Below are 20,539 nucleotides of genomic sequence, written 5' to 3' on the forward strand. Positions count from 1 at the left end.
CCTTCATAGTTTCTCTCTCTCTCTCTCTCTCTCTCTCTCTCTCTCTCTCTCTCTCTCTCACACACACACACACACACACACACACACAAATGTGCAATGGACTGGTTGGATGCAAAGTAGTGAGGGGAGGAACCAGCAAGGGAACCCCAAAGAGGAGAAAGTTCAGAGCCCAGGTTGGTGGTGAGACGACAATGAGTGGTCAGAGGGAGAGGACTGGGAAGAGGAGGTGTTGAAAATTGAAGAGGTAACAGGGCTTAGTGAGCGGGGAGAGTCTGTGGCAGAGAGAAGTCCAGAATCAGAGGCAGAAGCGGAAGGAGATGAGTCTGGCTGGTGCAGTCACAGGTGTCTCCCTCTCCTGCTGTGAACATCTCCCCCCCTCCCATGTCTCACAGAACCAGAAGAGGCATGAAAAGAGCAGAGGAGAGGTTGGCTGCACATAGGCACAGTCTCTGATTGCTTGGGAAAAGCCCTGGAGAGGAGGGGACGTAGACGGCTGCTGTGGGGAGGTGGAGATTTTCAGTCTCAGCAACTGACCCATGGGGCAAGACCTACCGGGGATGAAGTGCTCTGCTCATTAGGCCTCACAGTCATCCAAGTCTGTGCAGATCGTGTTCTTGCGAATGAAAAGTCCCAATTTTCATGGTGTGATTTACTGCCTGCTCACTCCTGACAATGGGCAAACATTTATGGTAATGTTGCCTACTGCATCCCTTCCCACCAAAAGTATACTCCGTTCCTGCAATAAGCTCTTTTTCAAAACTTCCAGGCAGCTAAGAATGTTCATAAACATTCCACGCACGGCTCCTTGGCGAACTCATTTCAATATACTGAAACCAGAGTTCTTACAGAAAAGAGCTACGGGGGTTTGTGAAAACTGCAATTTGCATGTGTTCTCCTCAGGTTTCCTCTATCCCATTTGTTACTGCCGAGTTTGTTTCCCCCAAAGTAAATCGGCAAACACTTTCCCCCCTCAATGTCTTAGCATGCACTGTGCTCTGCCCCCTTAGTGGCTCTGCAACCACAGTTCAGATTATCCCTTAAGAGATTACCCAAAGCTGGCTTTGACTTTCCGAATGGATATATAGATAAGCAGCCACAGATTCCACCACTCTGCTGTTATTTCCAAAATCTGCCTTTATTTACAGTTCAAGTCAAATCACATGCAAACGTTCCCCTCCCCCCACCCTCCCCGCATTTAAGAATAGCGATTAGCAAAAAAGATGCATTAGAATTTTAAAATAGCAATTAAATATACAAAAATATAGTTTACAAAATAAAAAACCCAGCATGTTTTCTTTGTGTCTTTTCTCTTAAAAAAAAAAAAAAATTCTGCTGCAGAATTTTATTTATTTATTTTAGTGTACAAATGTCTCCTCCAGGAGGACTTCTAAGGTTCATAAACTCTCTCTTGAGTCACACGCTATTTACAAAAAGGAGACCGCGGCAGGAAGAGATCAGGCTGAACCCGGATGGACGAAAACAGTAAAAGGCTACTGAAAGTCATGCCATACTAAGAACCGGCTATTGGAAATTTGCCCCTATTATGGAAGGACCGGGAAGAACAGTCTGTGCCATTTTATTTTATTTTTAGCAAAAAGGGAACCTCGCGCTGTACAACGTAATACTGCAAAATCCCTTCCCTGTGTCTTTTGAACAAGTGCGGACACAGAAACAAAACACACTGCCCAAAAGGGGGTTTGGGGATAGCATCCTGCCACCTTAGCAGACCCCGAAATAACCTGCGCAGGTAATCTTGGAAATGGACCCCTCCACCGTCAGAACTTCCTCTGGCCAGAAACTTGCTTAAAAAACATTATTTTCACAAATCGATAGCGGAACATGAATTGGACTCCAACCTGCCCTGACCGGTTATCTAGTGGAACCGAAAACAATTACTTTTGAACAAATCCAATGAATTCTCTATGTTCGGATACATCGAACTATATTCGCTTGGTGCCTTAGCGGTTGACAAAGTTTAGATTTGGGCGGATGGAATTGAAACACCCGTTGGAAAACGGAGACTCATCAATGGCTACTGGCCATGATGGGAGACCCTCTGGGTCGAGAGGCAGGAGGCCCACTGAGGCTCTCCAGTTGCTCACGAACTGCAATGAGAGAGAGGCTTATCACCCTTACAGCTCCCCAGAGGCTTCTGGGGGGGGGGCTGCTGTGGGACACTGGAAGCTGAACTAGAAGGGTCTTTGGTCTGATCTAGCAGGCCTCTTTTTCAGATGATTCCCCACCCTGCCAAAAGTCTGCGCTCAACTCTACGCAAAGCTGCTAAGAAGCTTGCAGAGTCCAGGGTTCGTAATAGTTGCCATTTTTATTTTGAATTCCAATCAGGTCTAGCTTCTACGCAGGCAAATGCCCTTCTGCACCCAAACCTGGTTAAAAATGGGATTTGCCGCATTGTGGGAATTTAAAAAAAGGGACGTTCCCCTGTTGCCGAATCCAAAAGGCTACTAAGCTGCCTCCTCTGTGGGATGCTGCCTTTTCCTTGGCTTCAGAGTTGTCCATTAACATGACAGGAATCTGTGTGGTTTGCTTCCCCCCGCCTCCCTCCCGGGGCACTTAAGGAATCATTTTCTGAGGCAGGAACCAAGCCAGTGTGGATCTCAAGCGCCTAGCAGGACCCTGGTGGACGTTGGCCCGACTGGTAACCAAATAATCTTCTGCGCGTTGCCGCTAGGCCTCTAAGCACCCACTCTTCCTTTGGAGAGCTGGGCTCTGCTCTCGCTCTCCGCCCCACAGCGTACGAGAGAGTCACATGGACTGATGCTGCGGATCGTTCTGGAACCATGCTAGGCCCTTGCCTTGTTCTGTTCTGGAAGCCACAGGCAATTCGGTATGAGGTAACCGCTGAGCGGCAGAATCTCGGGGCGCGGTTCCCATTCCACCCGCAGAAAAAGGACCACGCGGGGTCTCTACGATCCCGAGGCGCAAAGGGTGCGCCACTCACATCCCTCGCTCCGGCATGTGTGCAGCTCAGTCCAAACGCAGGCGCCGGACCTGCACGTGTCCTTCGTAAAGTGCTCTTACGGAAAGAAAAAGGGGGTTGGAAGGAAGAAAGGAAAAGGCCGAGCCCGGAATGGCCTCTTCTCGTCGCACCGGCGGTGGTCTCGGCGCTGAGGGTGTTTCTGCGGTCCAATCACCTTCCCCCTCCTTCAAGTGTGTCCTGGCAGCTCCTCGCGAGGTGGAAGAAGCCCCGGCGGAGGCCCCGAGGCCGTAAGCAGCAAGTTCAGAGAGCGGGACGTCTCTGGGCGGCGCGCCACGCCCCAGAGAGGCTCGCGGGGAGCTATACGATGTTGGCCGCCCCAGGGAGGGGCTCTTGGGGGAGTCCGTGGGCATCCGGCTTGCTGTGGAGTTGCGCCAGCTGCAGGACGGCCATGTTGCAGAGCGGGCAGACTTTGCGCACCTCCAACCATTTGATGAGGCACCTGTGGCAGGGAAAGAAAGCAGCCCCTTCAGTATAGGCACTCTTCAAGCTAGGAATATAGCAGAATGGAATGGAATGGAATTTATTATTTATACTCCGCCTATCTGGCTGGGTTTCCCCAGCTACTCTGGGCGGCTTCCAACAGAGTATTAAAATACAGTGGTCTGTTAAACATTAAAAGCTTCCCTAAACAGGGCTGCCTTCAGATGTCTTCTAAAAGTCTGGTAGTTGTTCTTCTCTTTGAGATCTGTGTGGGAGGGGGTTCTGCAGGGCAGGTGCCACTACTGAGAAGGCCCTCTGCCTGGTTCCCTGTAGCTTTGCTTCTCGCAGTGAGGGAACTGCCAGAAGGACCTCAGTGTCCGGGCCGTTTAGGGCTTTAAAGGTCAGCACCAACACTTTGAATTGTGCTCGGAAACATAATGGGAACCAATGTAGTTACCCAAATAAAGCAGTGGTTTTCAACCAGTATGCCGCGGCAACCTGGGGGGCCTTGAATGATGGTCAGGGCTGCTGCGGGCAACACTGGCCTCCATCCCTCTTTCCTTCCCTCCCTCCTCTGATGCCCTCTCCCATTTCTGCCTCCCAAAGGCTTATGTGGCTGTTTGTTGCAGCAGCCCTGGCTAGAATCTCCCCAGGCGAATCGTGCCTCTGGCATTGGCCAGGGGGTGCTGGTTGCCAGGAGCTGAGGTGCCCTCAGAGTAGGCAAGCAAGCGGGCAAGGGAGTCGAGGCTGCCAGTCTGCCAGCCCTTGCTCTTGGGAATGGACAGACAAGTCCCAGGCCCCTGTGGGGCAGCGTGAGGAGGCACCTCTCTCTGGGGGCAGCTCAGAGACCAGGGATGGTAGCAGCGGCTGTCCAGAGGACTCCCAAGGAGAGGGGAGAGGAGAGGAGGCCGAGGAAACACTCCACAAGGGCAAAGGTCTTTTTTGGTAAGTTGCTTTGAGTTGCCTGTGGCAAAAAGAAAAACCCTAATAAATTTAATAATCGTAAACCCACCCTGCTTGCATTTGAAACTGCCTTATACTGCATCAGACTGCCAGCCTCTTGGCTCGGTTGTCTTTCTTTCTGAGCTCTGGCACCCACAATCCTTTGGACTGGCGTTGCCAGGGGAAGGAGCCTGGCACTTTCTGCAGGATGGGGTCTGGCTCTGTTTATCGTACATGACAAGGGATGCGCCTAACAGATGTCCCCATGGCCTGGAAACAAAGGGAAGGCTTTCTCCTCTGCCGCCGCCACCATTACGGGACCCGGCTCTTAGATGGTGGGTGCAAACCTCAAGGGAAATCAGGAGGCACCGTCCTCACGGCCGAAGGTCCATCTGCAGAGATGTTCCCTTCTGCCGCTCCCCCAAATTTGCAGGCTGCCCGCAGCCCTAGGGGTTTCCAAGAGAGGCCGGAGGCCTTTGCAAACATTTCTTCCCGGACCATTTTGCACACTTACTTTCTGTGGAAGGCGTGTTTGCATGGGCAGATTCCCAGCTCATCTTTGGGCTTGAACTCTTCCAAACAAACAGCACAGATCTGAAAGGGGGGGCGGGAAAGGAACAAGGGGAGAAAGAAGAAAGTTCAGTTAGACAGGGGGGAAAAGAAGTATTTTGCATTCAGAACCATGGAGTTGGAAGGGACCTGAGGAGCTAGTCCAAGCCCCTGCAATGGTAACCCAGCCAGATACAGTGGTACCCCGCAAGACGAACGCCTCGCAAGACGGAAAACCCGCTAGACGAAAGGGTTTTCCGTTTTGGAGGCGCTTCGCAAAACGAATTTCCCTATGGGCTTGCTTCACAAGACGACAGCCCATAGGGAAATCTCCGGGACAGCGGGGAAGCGCAGCGCGTCTTCCCCGCTGTCCTCGGACCTCCTCCGAAGCCTGGCGGCGGGGCGGGGACACCTCCTCTCGCCGCCGCCGGGCTTCGGAACGATGCCCCGATGCCGGGCGGCGGGGCGGGAACCTCTCCCCCCGCCGCCCGGCATCGGAACGAGGTCCTGGACCTCTTCTGAAGGCAGGCGGGGGCAAAAGTCTTTGTCCCCCCTGCCTGCCTTCCCAGGGGCTTTTAAATTGCCCCGGACAGCGGAGACGTCCTCCGCTGTCCCGGGGTTTTTTAAAATGCTGGGGGTGGGAAGAAAGGCCCTTGTCCCCCCCCCCCCCAGCCTTCAGAAGAGGTCGGGGGACAGACTGTCCCCGGACCTGGTCTGAAGGCGGTTTCCATAGGAACGCATTAATTGATTTTCAATGCATTCCTATGGGAAACCGTGCTTCACAAGACGAAAAACTCGCAAGACGAAGAGACTTGCCGAACGAATTAATTTCGTCTTGCGAGGCACCACTGTAATAATAATAATAATAATAATAATAATAATGCAAATTCCTGCACTGCAGGAAGTTGGATTAGATGATCCTCAAAGTACTTTCCAGCTCTACAATTTGATGATTCTAACCTTGGCATTATCAGCAGCACACTCTAGCCAACTGAGCTATCCAGGGATAACAACAACAACAACAACAAATTTTATTTATACCCCGGCCAGAGCTGGGCTCAGGGCGGCTAACACAAATAAAATCACAGTAAAAACATAAAGGGGGGGACACAAAAAACAAACAAAACCAATTTAAAATACAGGTTAAAACGCGATTTAAAATGCAGCCTCGTTTTAAAAGTAGCCCACAGATCAAAACCCTAAGGGGAGGGAAACATAAGGGTCAGACTGAGTCCAAACCAAAGGCCAGGGGGAATAGCTCTGGCTTGCAGGCCCAGATGTCAAGTCCCGCAGGGCCCTGGTCTCTTGTGACAGAGCGTTCCACCAAGTCGGGGCCAGTACTGAAAAGGCCCTGGTCCTCGTTGAGACCAATCTAACCACCTTGAGACTTGGGACCTCCAAAGTGTTGTCATTTGTGGACTTTAAGGTCCTCCGCGGGGCATACCAGGATGATGGACTCAGATAGATTTCAAAAGAAGAAAATGATGTTATGTGCACAGGAACAGCCCTACTAAAAAGGTAAAGGTACCCCTGCCTGTACGGGCCAGTCTTGACAGACTCTAGGGTTGTGCGCTCATCTCACTCTAGAGGCTGGGAGCCAGCGCTGTCCGCAGACACTTCCGGGTCACGTGGCCAGCGTGACAAGCTGCATCTGGCGAGCCAGCGTAGCACACGGAACGCCGTTTACCTTCCCGCTGGTAAGTGGTCCCTATTTATCTACTTGCACCCGGAGGTGCTTTCGAACTGCTAGGTTGGCAGGCGCTGGGACCGAGCAGCGGGAGCGCACCCCGCCACGGGGATTCGAACCGCTGACCTGACGATCGGCAAGTCCTAGGTGCTGAGGTTTTACCCACAGCGCCACCCGCGTCCCTATAGAGGACCTTTAGGGACCCCTAATTCTTTAGGGACTCTGCAATTCTACAAAAAGGACTGGAGGGAAATGTGCCCGAGTCAGAGCCAATTCTTTTGAGAAAGGTACAGAACTTTCCAGCCTCCTCTAAGGCCTGCTGGGACTCTCCACCCAGCAGTAAGGATTTATAGCCTATAAAAATAACCTCTCCGGCTGTGTGGCAAATGGCAGTTGCATAACCAAACTTGCTTTTTTTTTTCTTTTTTGGCTTTTATTTCCTCCGAGCAGAGCGATAACGGTGTCAGGTTTGTGCTGCTGAAAGTCCGGCCTTCTGAGCACGTATACCAGGGGGCCCAACACACTCCCCACTTCCCTCCAAAATTTAAATTTAGAGCCCCGTAACTCATTCCGTCAGCGCCGATGGCGCCACAGTAACTGAGGAGGCTTTCGACTTCTCTTCCCCTCCTCGGCTCGATGTCTCTTCCCACCTTGCCAGATTTCAAGAGTTACAAGAGATTGAAAACATCCTTGCTGAGCTCAGGAAAAGGTCGAAAGGAAGGTGACCCAAATGATGCCTAATTTCACCGGCAAAGGAAGGAGGCAAGATTCCAGACTTCACAAGGCTCTTCTTCAGATGGAAAAGAGAGCCCTTGACTTATTTTTGGAGAAGGCTCTACATTATTTACAAAGGAAGAGCACAGCTTATGTGACAGAGTTCTGAAAATCAGATGGGTTTCATGTCTTTGTTGGCACTAAGTTGGTTCTGATTACAGTCGTACCTTGGAAGTCGAACAGAATCCATTCTGGAATTTTGTTTGACTTCCAAAATGTTCAGAAACCAAGCCACGGCTTCCAAACGGTTTCCGGTTGTGCAGGCACGCCAGAAATAATAGTGGAAGCCGTGCCAGATGTTCGGCTTCCAAAAAAAGTTTGAAAACCGGAACACTCACTTCCAGTGTTTGATTGTTTGGGAGCTGAAACGTTCAACTCCCAAGGCGTTCGGGAGCCGAGGTAAGACTGTATATTTAGTGTAATAATATATATATATATATTTACATTTGCACTTTTCTGTCTTTTCACTTTAGTTTTTATAACTGAAATTCTTTACTTTTTGTTTAAATTTTTCTTTATACCTTTCCTTTTACAACCAACACAAAACAAAGAGTTAAATTATTCCATATTGTTCAGTATGATGTAACTGAAATGTTCTTAATCAAATATTATTAATGATAAAGTTAGTTCTATATCTATTAAACTGCCATGACTCCTCTTCAACACCCCCCCCCAATATATCCTGGAAGCTGTAAATTGGGGTGGTTGTTTAAATTTTTTTGATGGGAGAGAGCCAATCTCTCACAGAATTACGGTTCCCCGAGTTTCTTGGAGGGGTGGAATCAAGATTAAGGCAAATTAATCTAGATTAAGGCAAATTAATCAAGATTAAGGCAAATTAATATAGATCTGCCTGGTGGCGAGCGAAGGGCAAATGTGTTCATTTCAGTTATCTCAATTTTTCATTTCCCCCCAACCTTAAATTCAGTTCTCCTTGTTTCCACATCAGTTTGATTTTCTTTGTGGGTGACAAAGCCAGCTTACCTCATGTAGGTTGAGTTCTTTGACTTTTTCCTTTAGAATAACCTGCAAGGGGAAAAGAGAGAGAGTGAGAGGGTGTGTTAGAAAATGGAGGTGCCTGTAGTTGTGCAAAAAAAAAAAAAAACAAAAACAACAAAAAAAAACCAAAAAAACACACAAAAAAACAAAAGCCCCCCCACACAAGGAAAACAAACATTGCAAAACAGGGGTTGAATTCTTGTAAGATGCACGCAAGCCGGACGACACAGCTGACCTTTGCTCCCAAAGCCTTGACTTGCAAAGGTTCAAAAGCAGCAGCAAAATGAAATCTGCCCCACTGGGCATGCTAAAAAGGCCCCCACAAACATATCATCCACTTATAGATACAGAAAGGGAGGGGGGAAGAGTTTAATGCATTGAATGGCCTCCCTGCAGTGCTTTTTTTCTGGGGGGGGGGGTGTGATGATACGCAGGGGTGCGCACACCCCTAAACATTTTTGTGAATCTTTGTACTTTTGTCCATTCGCTGTATTTATTTTCCCTGATTTGAACTATAAAATGGTGATTTTCTTGAGTCAAAATGAGAATACCCCTAAACATTTTTTTTAGGGGGAAAAACCCACTGCTTTCATGGGATCATGATTCAGGTAGGTAGCCGTGTTGGTCTGACGCAGTCGAAATATATAAAAAAATAAAAATACATTTTCCAGGGGCACCCAGTTTGTTCTGGGTATAAGCTTTCGTGTGAAGTGTGCATGCACATAAAAGCTTATACCAAGAACAAACTTAGTTAGCCTCTAAGGTGTTACTGGACATTTTTTTAATTATTTTTTTTTATAAATTTCCATGGGATCATGAAAGAGAAGGTGCAGTGCAATCCTATGCATGTTTTGCTCGGGAGCAATTCCAAGGTCCTGTTTGCACTTGGAGCTTATCTGGACTGCAGCTAGTGCCACTGCTGCCCTCCTGCAAAAACCTCGAGATTACACACACACACACACACACACACGCACACAGAGTCATACCTCACGTTACATTTGCTTCATGTTACATTCTTTCAGGTTACGTCCCGTGGCGACCCGGAAGTACTGGAAAGGGTTACTTTTGGGTTTTGCTGCTCGCGCATGCGCAGAAGTGCAAAATGACGTCACGCGCATGCGCAGAAGTGCCAAATCGCAACCTGCGTGTGTGCAGACGTGTCACTGCGGGTTGCACTCTTTTCATGTTGCGAACGGGCCTCCGGAACGGATCCCATTCGCAACCACAGGTACCACTGTATAATTTTCTGTTTTACTATTTCAAATATTAAGATATCAATGACTTCCCTTCTTCTCTTTCCATGGTTCATTTTACATATCACAAATCCCTCCATATTTTACAAAAACCTTCTCTCTCTCTCTTTCCAGAAAAACCTTCTTTTGCACGCTGAATTGACGCAAACATTAATTGGGCCATCCGTGAACTAATGTTTGCTCCGATTCAGCGCTCAAGAGCGGGTTTTCCCGGGGAAAGCGGCAAGGCAAACGGAAGCCACTTGCCCCTATGCTTTCTAGGCACAGGATGAGTGGAAGTATGGAAGACCCCTACAGCAACCATGGGTGAACATCAATGAGCTGAAGTGCAGAGCTTTTGTTCAGCAGAGTTATTCCATTCACAGAAAGACTTCTCCTTCTTCTCTCCCTCCCTGACAGGGCTGGACGTTATCTGCTTTCCAACATCGTAATGTATCGCCAGCTAAACCCCAACATATTACGATGTCAGAAAGGACACACACACACACACACAGAGTGATTTGTGATGCATTTGAAACGGTTATCGCGATGTGGTCTAGAAACCGTTACTGGACGATGTATCGATATATCGCCCAGCCCTGCTCCCCGGAAGACGCACTGTTCTGTTCTGGGGTTGTCCCAAACACTCCAGATGAAAATTGTGTTGGCTGGGGAAAGGGAGGATGGGGAGAGGAGAGGGAGAAGAAGTTCCACTGCGGAAATGGAAATTATGAAGTTAGCTGGACGTCTTCACTGGATACAACCCCAGGTTCCCAGAGACAAGATGGCAGCTCCTCGGCTCCTGGCAGCCAAACCATGGTTTGGCCTAAGTATTACGTCCAAAGTCAGGCTCTTGCTTTACGTCAAACCACAGTTTACAGAACAAACCTCGGCTACAGTTTGTGGTTTGGGCAGGGAAGGATAAATCAGGTATGGGTGTGTCAGAGTCGTTCCCAGTTAGCCCTGCCTTTATCGGATTTTTTTTCCTTGGTGGTGAATCCTAATTTGGAAGCTCCCTGGGGCAGGGGTCAAATCTTATTGCTGGTTTGTCTGCAAAGGGCTGAGAGCACCTGAGATGTTTTGCTCACTTGCCTGCAGCCTGAAAACAATTTTGCCTTTTAGTTGCAAGTGAAAGCTCAGGGAAGCTTTTCAACTATGCCCTGATTTGAAATTTGTCAGGGTGACCTGCTGGTAGCGACATCGGCGGCAGGGGACAAAGAGAAAGAAAAGCTTACCTGTTTGTAGGCATAAAGCTCTTTGTGGGCTTGGTGTCGAAGCCTAGAAAATAAAGAAGAACATTGAATATGAAGACGGTACAGTAGATAAAAAACACAAAATGGAACAACAATTCTTGCACTGCAAAGGGTTGGGCTCTACAATTCTCTAACAGCACATCAGAATCGCCACCCTCGGGAACAGATCACACCAGACAGTCCCTTTTAGGCCTGCTCTGCCCAAATGAAAACTGAGTAGTGAAAGGCTTACTGGACTCTGCCACTCGTACGCAGGAAACTGAACACTTTGCAAGTTGCCAACGCTATCCAAAAATGCAAAGGAAAAATGAATAGCGTTTTTGTAGATTTGCCTCCATTAATAGCACGCTCAACCCTTTCTGAGTTCAAAGGCAGAGATCTGTAAGCAAACAGGCAGCACAGTTTGGAAGGAAAGGAAGCTCATAGGAACCTGATAGTTTGCAACAGGGGTGCGTTTAAAGAGGCAGTATGTCTCTGTGCACCTAATACACACACAACACCGCAGGGTGGAAATGCTAGCTCAGTACCCCTTCTCTTTACCACCTTGTAAAGGTGGTAAAAAGAAAAGAAAAGAAAAGAAAAACTAAACTAAACTAAACTAAACTAAACTAAACTAAACATCTGCCTGATATAATTATCCTCTCTGCTTCTTCTTCCATGGGCTCTTGAATTCTTAAGAATACCGCAAACAAGTTTTAAGACCAGGAACTTGTTTTTCCTGCTATAAATACTCCTGGGTGGTTGTTTCGATTGTGGGTTTTTTTAATAACTAATGGGGGAAAAAAGACCTATGCAGATTGATGTTCAAATTGGTACTTCTGTTTTCTTTTTTTTAAAAAACCGTTTTTGCTTCAGCCTTCGCTTTGACACAAAAGAGGAACCCGCTGTCCACCCCACCAGATCCCAGTGGCGCTCATCACAGGGGCCTGAGATTCCCACGCACAGATCCTGCCCCTCAGGATAGTCTCCTTGGGACCAGTTGAAATAAGGTTGGGAGAACCCTTAGCCATCCCAGATGTGCCAGACTCCGAATCCCAGCAGCCACAACCCAGTGTGGTCCATGGTCAGGGATGATGTGAGCCGGGCTTTTTTTTAAACAACATCTGGAAGGCTGCAAGTTCTCCATCCCTGAGTTAAACAAGAATGCTAAAGGACCCAAGCGGCCTCTTTTATCCCAAATCCTGCTGGCACTCATGATTGACAGCTCTGGCTTAGAGTCAAAATAGTTTAGGGCATGCACAGGTCGAGCTCATCATAGGATAATAATAATAATAATAATAATAATAATAATAATAATAATAATAATATCCTGCCCATTTGACTGGGTTTCCCCAGAGTATGGCACCTCTGCAGTAGACACAGAGGAATAATCCATGCTACTACAGTGGTACCTCGGGTTAAGTACTTAATTTGTTCCGGAGGTCTGTTCTTAACCTGAAACTATTCTTAACCTGAAGCACCACTTTAGCTAATGGGGCCTCCTGCTGCCGTCGGAGCACAATTTCTGTTCTCATCCTGAAGCAAAGTTCTTAGCCCGAGGTACTATTTCTGGGTTAGCGGAGTCTGTAACCTGAAGTACCACTGTACATATCAAAATCTTCCTCTGTGTGAAACAACCGGTCCAGCCTTCTTGCTGACGTGCTAGCTTTCTAACACAGGGGGTTTCTGACAAAAGGAAGCGAGGTTCCCGGTACATGATGTGGTGGAGCTATCTCACGAAGTCCGTGCCATGCATTGCCCCTCAATGTCTCCAAAAAGCCCATTCACAACCCACGGTGGCAATCGACGGACAAATCTGCAGCCCAAAAGGAAGAATGGAGATCTGTGCAGTGCTTTCAGATACGATGCTCTTTTTCTATACGAACGAGCAGAATGCAATCTTTGTGGACGGGAGTCGCCCGAGACTCGGTGCCGCGACAGCGCATAATTATGTATAAATAACTAGATTTAACAGGGAAATAGAAACGGCATCTATGTACATCGCGGGACGGAGAGATACGGCATCTTTGGCCTTGCAAGAGGAACAACAAACGACTTGTTGGGTCTGAGCTGAAAACAAAGACACTCACCCAATAGTTTTGTGTTCTAAAATGTTGTTGATGGCTATGCTTCGGCCAAAAAGGCGTTAGCTGCAACATGCGAATGTCACAGAGCTGGAAGAGAGCATCGCCACTGGGGTGGCGGCGCAAATTAAAAATCAGCCCAAGACCCTCTGAGTGGAGCAGTTAGGACTTCATAACAGTGCCCTTCTTCAAGGGAAAATTGGATGTTGAATGTCTCTACTTGACAACGCTTACATCAATTAGTTGGTTCGCTTAATCGGTCTAAAAACATTTTCATCAGCTAGAAAGGTGCTGCAATTAATTAAATTGCTTTTTTAAAAAAAGAAATAGTAATAGAAAACTATACTTAGGTCTATTTTAAGAGGCTTCCTCCCCCCCCATCAACCTGCCCTCCAAATCAGAAGAAAATCCACTTCTAAGGTGATGACTCCTGCGACAAACGGGTGCAAAATCTAAAAACCAAAGGAAGAATGCCTTTTGTTTTAGAACTATCGTTTTCCCCCTCACGTGTACTTTTAAGTGACGAGAGCCAGTGGGGTGTCACTGTTAAGCGTGTCACACTAGGGTGGCACTCTGTTCAAATCCTCCCTCGGCCACGAAGCTCAATGGGTGACCTTGGGCCAGATGCAAACAACCTCGGAAGATTGCTGTGAGAATAAAAGGGCTGTGGGAAGAAATCAAGTACGCCGCCATAAGCTTCCTGGAAGAATCGCTAACTAAATTAAAAACCCACACAACCAACTGGCTAAGATTTGTTTAAATCAGCCAACACAGCTACATGAAGGAACCTGCACCCGGGCAATACTGGGAAAATACAATTAAACCAGGTGGAGGGAATCTCTGGCTCTCCAGATGTTGCTAGACTACAACTCCCATCGCCCCCGGCTGCTGGCCATGCTTGCTGGGGCTGATGGGAGTTGTAGTTTAGCCGGAGGGCTAAAGGTCCCGCATACTTGCATGCTCTTTTGGGTTTCTCACGCCTACTCTCAATCCTGTATCAAGAGGTGCCAGAACCGAGTTCTGGTGAGTTCTGAAGCTTTCACTTCCAATTAGCCACAGATTAATCTTTGTTCTAACACCTCGGCTACAGCAAATGTTAACTGTCGTTCCTTTAAATGACTCAGCTTTAAAGCCCATCGTTCCAAGTTAACTATAGTTTGTTTGAAACGAGCTAAGATCAACCACAGAGATGGAGAGAAGATAAAGTCCCTACCAGGGAAGAATGGCAGATGAAGTTGATGGACTACACCGAAATGGCTAAAATGACCGGAAGAATCAGAAATCAAGAAGACCAAAATTTTAATAAGGAATGGGGGAAATTTATAGCTTATCCTAAAGACCATTGTAAACAGCAGGATTGGAATATCACTTGTAGTTTAATGGTGAATTTTGGATACAATGGAGAGATAAAAGATTTGGATTATTATAAAAGATGCAGGAGGAAATGATTAACAATAGGACCCACAAAGGGGAGGAGGGAAGTCCAAGAGATGTTGTATGTTGGATATGTGACTCTAAAATTTTAATTTGAAAAAACATATATATAATTTTATTTTATTTTATTAATGGATCAACCAGAGTTTACCGGTTTGTATCACAATAGTACGATTCAACAAGAATGGAAGTACAAACTCTTCGTTGTGGCCACGAACGAGGGAGGGAGACATGGTGGGGTGTGAAAAAGTCATGTGTTAGTGTGACTCAGTCTCGTCACACTAAACTGTAGCTTGGAGCGGTAGCCAAATAGTGTCTTTCTCTCTGATGGGTGCAAAACATACAGTCCATCACTGCTGAGCTGATAGTTTAGAATACCAATCTTTGTGCAAGATGTGTCACAATAGGAGCTAATCCCACACAATAAAATCCCTTTGTTCCTGACCACCGCCAAGAGCCAGAATATTGTCTGTTGAATGAATACCCGCCGGACTTAGCCTGCTGTTTTGGTGTCCGGCACACAGACTTTCTTAAAGCTAAAGACACACCCTGCAAATATCCTACTCCAACCTGTTTGGTCTGCGCCACTGAATATTCAAACTTCCCAAGTGGCAATTGGTTTGGAAAGGGCTGCCTTTTCCCACTTTGTTCAGATTAACAAGTTGAGCCTGTTTCATCGACTAACCTTTAAACCGCACTGCTCGGAGAGCAGCTGGCATGCAAGACACTTTGGAGAGGTGGGCGGGGGGGAAAAAAATACAGACAATTTCTTAACCACAAGTATGCAAGTTATTTGCAGGAGAGGGAGAGAGAAAGATAGATGCCCTGAAGGGTTAGAAAGAGCAAATTCCTTGAAAAGTTCGCTTCCGCATCCCGACAGCTGTGAAAGGGAGATGGCAGGTTCATGCGCGAATCGCCAAATGGAAACTATTTCCCCTGTGCACCAGGAAAAGACGCATTCACAAAAAATGAATCTTCTCAAAAACCAGAAAATTGCTTTTCTGAACCAGGATCCTCAGGACTGCTTAGAACAGAGGTAGACAACATGGTCCCCTCTGGATGTTCCTGGTCTCCAGATCCCATCAGTCTCAGTCATCCTGGCCAACGGCCCAGGAATGATGGGAACTGGAATCTGTCAACATTAGGATGGCACAATGTGAGCTGCGTACATCAAAGGAACGCTTCCACTCTGCGAGTGGAAACCTCGGAGCAAAGTTCTCCTAAGCAAGGGAGTTGGGAGACAAAAATCGCCTGCTCTCTCTAGAGGCAGCAGGATTTGGGGAAGACTGGGGAAGACTAAGAAGAGAAGAGGAAGAGTTTGGATTTGATATCCCGCCTTTCACTCCCCTTCAGGAGTCTCAAAGCGGCTAACATTCTCCTTTCCCTTCCTCCCCCACAACAAACACTCTGTGAGGTGAGTGGGGCTGAGAGACTTCAAAGAAGTGTGACTGGCCCAAGGTCACCCAGCAGCTGCATGTGGAGGAGCGGAGACGCGAACCCGGTTCACCAGATTACGTGACTACCGCTCTTAACCACTACACCACACTGGCTCTCTAAAAGGAACCCCCTGGCAAGAAGCCAGCCTCACAGAGTGGGTGCCTTACACACAGGAATCTCAGACATTTCCTTGCATCTGCCGAGCTGAACGCAACCTCCTTCTTTCCAAATGGCGAACGGCCAGCCTCTGCCACCAAGGTGGGTGTCCTCTAGCTTTTGGCACCTCCCGCCACGCAGTCCCCTGGCAGCCTGTCTTTGGAATAGAGCGGCCTTCGCCCACCTGTTCTCTTCTGTGTCCTTACCTGATCAAATAGCAGCAGAAGAGTAAGCTCAGGATGAAGACAAAGATGGCCGTGCCGAAGACCACAATGTATATGTTGAGAGGCAGGTTCTGAAATCCAATGTTTGGCATCCTGAAACTGTAATGCTGGAAATCTGAGCTCATGGATGGTCTGGCAAGAAAAACGAAACAAAAAACAAGGCGGTGAGAATTCTGAATGATTGTTTCCTGGAAACAATATAGCTTTGATTTCAACGAATCCCAAAGCGGATTACAACATTGTTTTTTAAAAAAATGATGGAGAAACGCAATTAAAAGTGTGGGATGGGCAATTAGCAAGAAGATGCCCTCTGTAGTATCACACCAAGCAGGCAAATCATCATAAATGCTCATTGTCGTATAACTGTCTCATCACTGTATAACCTCTCTGCAAACAAATCAGAGTGAATGCTCAATAAAGACCAGCTATAGTCTAACCCAAGGTTTCCCAAACTTGGGTCTTCAGCTGTTTCTTGGACTACAGTTCCCATCATCCCCATCACAGACTGGGAGAGGCTGCTGAGACCATATAACACCGGTCTTAAAGGATCTACATTGGCTCCCAGGACGTTTCTGAGCACAATTCAAAGTGCCGGTGTTGAGCTTTAAAGCCCTAAATGGCCTCGGCCCAGTATAACTGAAGGAGTGTCTCCACCCCCATTATTCAGCCCGGACACTGAGGTCCAGCGCCAAGGGCTTCTGGCGGTTCCCTCACTGCGAGGAGTGAGGTTACAGGGAACCAGGCAGAGGACCTTCTTGGTAGTGGCGCCCACCCTGTAGAACACACTCCCTTCAGTTGTCAAGGAAATAAACAACTATCTGACTTTTAGAAGACATCTGAGGGCAGCCCTGTTTAGGGAAGTTTTTAATGCTTTGTTGTGTTTTTAATATTCTGTTGGCAGCCGCCCACAGAGGCTGGCGCAACCCAGTTTAGATGAGCGGCATACAAATACAACAACAACAACAACAATAATTCAGGACCAGTAACAGTGTTCCGCTGTTGTTGTTCCTAGAGATAAGCTAGGTTTGAACACGTGGAGTATATAGCTGCATACAGTGCTTCTTTTTTTGGGGGGGGGGGGGTTCGCAGGGGTACGCATACCCCTAAACATTTTGTGAATCTAAGTTTGGCCTCATTGAGGGGCGGTATTTCAATATGAGTAGGAAAATGGGAGTACCCCTAAACATTCTTAAAGAAAAAAAGCACTGGCTGTATAACTGTCCCACAGTCATACTGGAACAAATGCTCAATAAAGTCCGTATGTAGTCTAACTGAGTAAGCAAAGCAAATCAGGACGAATGCTCAATAAACAGAGAATAAGCCTGGAGGAGCCCACAGAGAGAAATAAGGCAGTTTCCAAGCTACCTTCGCCATAACTTTACCACAAGGCGGAGTTAATGAGGTCCCTCCCTTCCTCAGCCTGCCCCCCACTCCCCAAAAAGAGACAACATGGAGGTTTGTGTAGATCAGGGATCAGCAAGCTTTTTCAGCAGGGGGCCAGTCCACTGTCCCTCAGACCTTGTGGGGGGCCGGACTATATTTTGGGGGGGAAATGAACGAATTCCTATGCCCCACAAATAACCCAGAGGTGCATTTTAAATAAAAGCACACATTCCACTCATGTAAAAACACCAGGCAGGCTCTTGAGGCTTGGGACCTCCAAAGTGTTGCTAAATGCAAAGCAAGTTTGTCAACCTTGAGAAAGGCTCGCGGCTCCAGGGCCAAGCCCAGCACCGCGGAGGCAACACTGACCAAACAAAGCAGAGTGGCAAAACTTCTGCCACCTTCTTTTTTATTTGATCTTCTCGATTCTGCCTTTCCCTCCCCAGACATTAACCCAAGCAGCCCTCCTAAGAGGCTCTTCGGACAATTCCAGCACAATTAGGACTCACATGCTGTGCGGCATCGGAGCGGCGGGTCGGGCAAAACGGTTAAAAAACGGACGGGGAGAAAGTTTCCTTCTAAGCGGCTCCTGGCTTAAGATGAATAATGCTTTTTGGCAGCCCCGAGAAACAGCCCTCTCATACGGCAGAAATTCCCTCTTGGAAGATCCAGCCTCCGCAGCTCAACTTGGCAGATCTCCAAGGCTCTGAGCTGATTCCTGCCTTGGCTTGGTCCCGCAGAGTGATCCTATAGGCAGAGCGCTGTTTCCCCTTTTGGTTTCCAGGCGTGGCTTCCCTATCGTGGCTTTTATTATGTTTGGCTTTCAAGGGGAGGAGATTTCCATTGAGCATGTGGCAGAGAGAGAGGAAAATTACAAGCGTCACAAGAATGGGGTTTTTGCAATTTTCACACGGTGCTCTTCGGGCCCCCCCCCCGACACCCCAGCGCGGAGGCTGCACAGCTGCTTGGCAGCTTTCAAGCTCTTTTATAAAAAAAACTTGCAAAAGATGGGAGAGGTATCTTTTCAAAATGAGTGCGAGAACATCAAGGGGTACTGAGGACAATTGTAGTTAGGATCCAAAACAGAGATTTCCAACTCTGACAGATGTGAAAGATCAGAAAAGAGAAAAGCTTGTGTTGATGACGAGCGATTTGTCTCAAATTAGACATAACACCACCACCACCACCACCATCATCATCATAAATTTTATTTATACTCCAGCCAGAGCCGGGCTCAGGGCGGGTAACACCAGTAAAATTACAGTAAAAACATAATTGGGGGGGGGGGGAACCAATTTAAAATACAGGTTAAAATGCAATTTAAAATGCAGCCTCATTTTAAAAGTAGCCCATAGATCAAAACCATAAGGGGAGGGAAACATAAGGGTCAGACTGAGTCCAAACCAAAGGCCAGGCAGAACAGCTCCGTCTTGCAGGCCCTGCGGAAAGATGTCAAGTCCCACAGGGCCCTAGTCTCTTGTGACAGAGCGTTCCACCAAGTCGGGGCCAGTACTGAAAAGGCCCTGGCCCTAGCTGAGACCAATCTAACCACTGTGCAACTTGGGACCTCCAAAGTGTTGTCATTTGTAGACCTTAAGGTCCTCCGTGGGGCATACCAGGAGAGGCGGTCCCATAGGTAAGTGGGTCCTAGGCCGTGTAGGGCTTTAAAGGTCAAAACCAGCACCTTAAACCTGACCCTGTACTCCACCCGGAGCCAGTGCAGTTGGTAAAGCACTGGATAAACGAGATTATCAGGCAAAAGCAAGCTCCCACTTCTCATGGAGTTACACATGCTTAATGTACATATGTAAGGAGCTTGATTATAATTATATTTTGGGAACGATTCATGTTATTTTTTAAGCGGGATTGTTTTCTACGTTCTGGATGTCACACGATCGTATCCTTAAGCAGTTGTGTACTGTGTCACAAATCAGGCACTGCTAGGAATTGGTTCTCCCCACCCAAATGTATTTCTTATCAATAAAAAAAACTGGAGTGGCGTGAGCAAATTTTCATTCTGAAAGCGTGGCCCAGAGAACAAAGTTTGAGAACTATTGGATTTGAGCATGCATAGGCAAACTCGGCCCTCCAGATGTTTTTGGCCTACAACTCCCATGCACCTTAACAGGACCAGTGGTCAGGGATGATGGGAATTGTAGTCCCAAAACATCTGGAGGGCCGGGTTTGCCTATGCCTGGGTAAGAGTGTCGGATGAGGATCTGGGAGACTAGGGTTCAAATCCTCGTGCGACAGCAGAGCTGCTGGGCATGTTGCAAAGCTCAGAGCTTGTGAGACCCCTGCCTCGCCCTGACTTAGCTTGCATCTATGCACATAAACCAATGTGCACAGATTTTACGCAAAATCTGTGCCATGGACGGCTTTGTGACTTTAAGAACTGTTCCTTGAGATGGAGGGTGGCTCAGTCGTGGGACACCTGTCCTGAATGCAGAAGAACCCAGGTTCAATCACTGCATCCTGCAAGAGAACCTTGTTTCGACTCCTGGAGAGCTGATGCCAGGAATGAACATCCTGAGCTCCAGCACCACATTCATTGGCTCCCAAACAGACCACTCTGCCCACATGTCAGCATGGTGTAATGGTTAGTGTGTTGGACTACGACCCTGGCGACCAGGGTTCGAATCCCCACTCAGCCATGAAGCTGACCTTCAGACCATCTCTTGGCCTAACCTACTCCACAGGGCTGTTGTGAGGGTGAGCAGCGAGAGGAGAGAACGATGTGCCCCGCCCTAAGGTCCTTGCAAGAGAAAGGTGATGGTATATACAGTGATCCGTGTGGGATGCATGTTCGCAACCTGTGTCTGCGCACACGCGGGTTGCGATTCGGCGCTTCTGCGCATGCACAAAGTGTGATTTAGCGCTTCTGCACATGCGCAACTGCCGAAACTCAGAAGTAACCCATTCCGACCCGTAACCCGAAAAAACACAAACTGAAGCGTCTGTAACCTGAGGTATGGCTGTAAATGTAAT

At 47.8% G+C, this 20,539-nt stretch overlaps 1 protein-coding gene across 6 annotated transcripts in view; it reads right to left on the bottom strand.

Annotated features, from left to right (window-relative positions):
- Positions 1-1,314: 1,314 nt before the first annotated feature.
- RNF24 (ring finger protein 24) overlaps positions 1,315-20,539 on the bottom strand; it is an 80,586-nt gene continuing 61,361 nt past the window's right edge. For 5 of the 6 annotated variants that reach the window (XM_028744134.2, XM_077933739.1, XM_077933737.1 and 2 more), the window contains 5 exons: positions 16,151-16,300; positions 10,837-10,879; positions 8,355-8,396; positions 4,875-4,954; positions 1,315-3,437 (listed from right to left, as the gene is read on the bottom strand). In XM_028744134.2, the coding sequence (XP_028599967.1) occupies positions 3,296-3,437; positions 4,875-4,954; positions 8,355-8,396; positions 10,837-10,879; positions 16,151-16,293 (450 nt within the window). In that variant the 5' untranslated portion in view covers positions 16,294-16,300 and the 3' untranslated portion in view covers positions 1,315-3,295. Of the gene's footprint in view, positions 3,438-4,874; positions 4,955-8,354; positions 8,397-10,836; positions 10,880-16,150; positions 16,301-18,060; positions 18,337-20,539 lie in introns of those variants that run through there. The other variant, XM_028744133.2, reaches the window with a different exon arrangement.

Source organism: Podarcis muralis, chromosome 9, assembly GCF_964188315.1.
Source record: "Podarcis muralis chromosome 9, rPodMur119.hap1.1, whole genome shotgun sequence".
Classification (NCBI taxonomy): Eukaryota; Metazoa; Chordata; class Lepidosauria; order Squamata; family Lacertidae; genus Podarcis; species Podarcis muralis.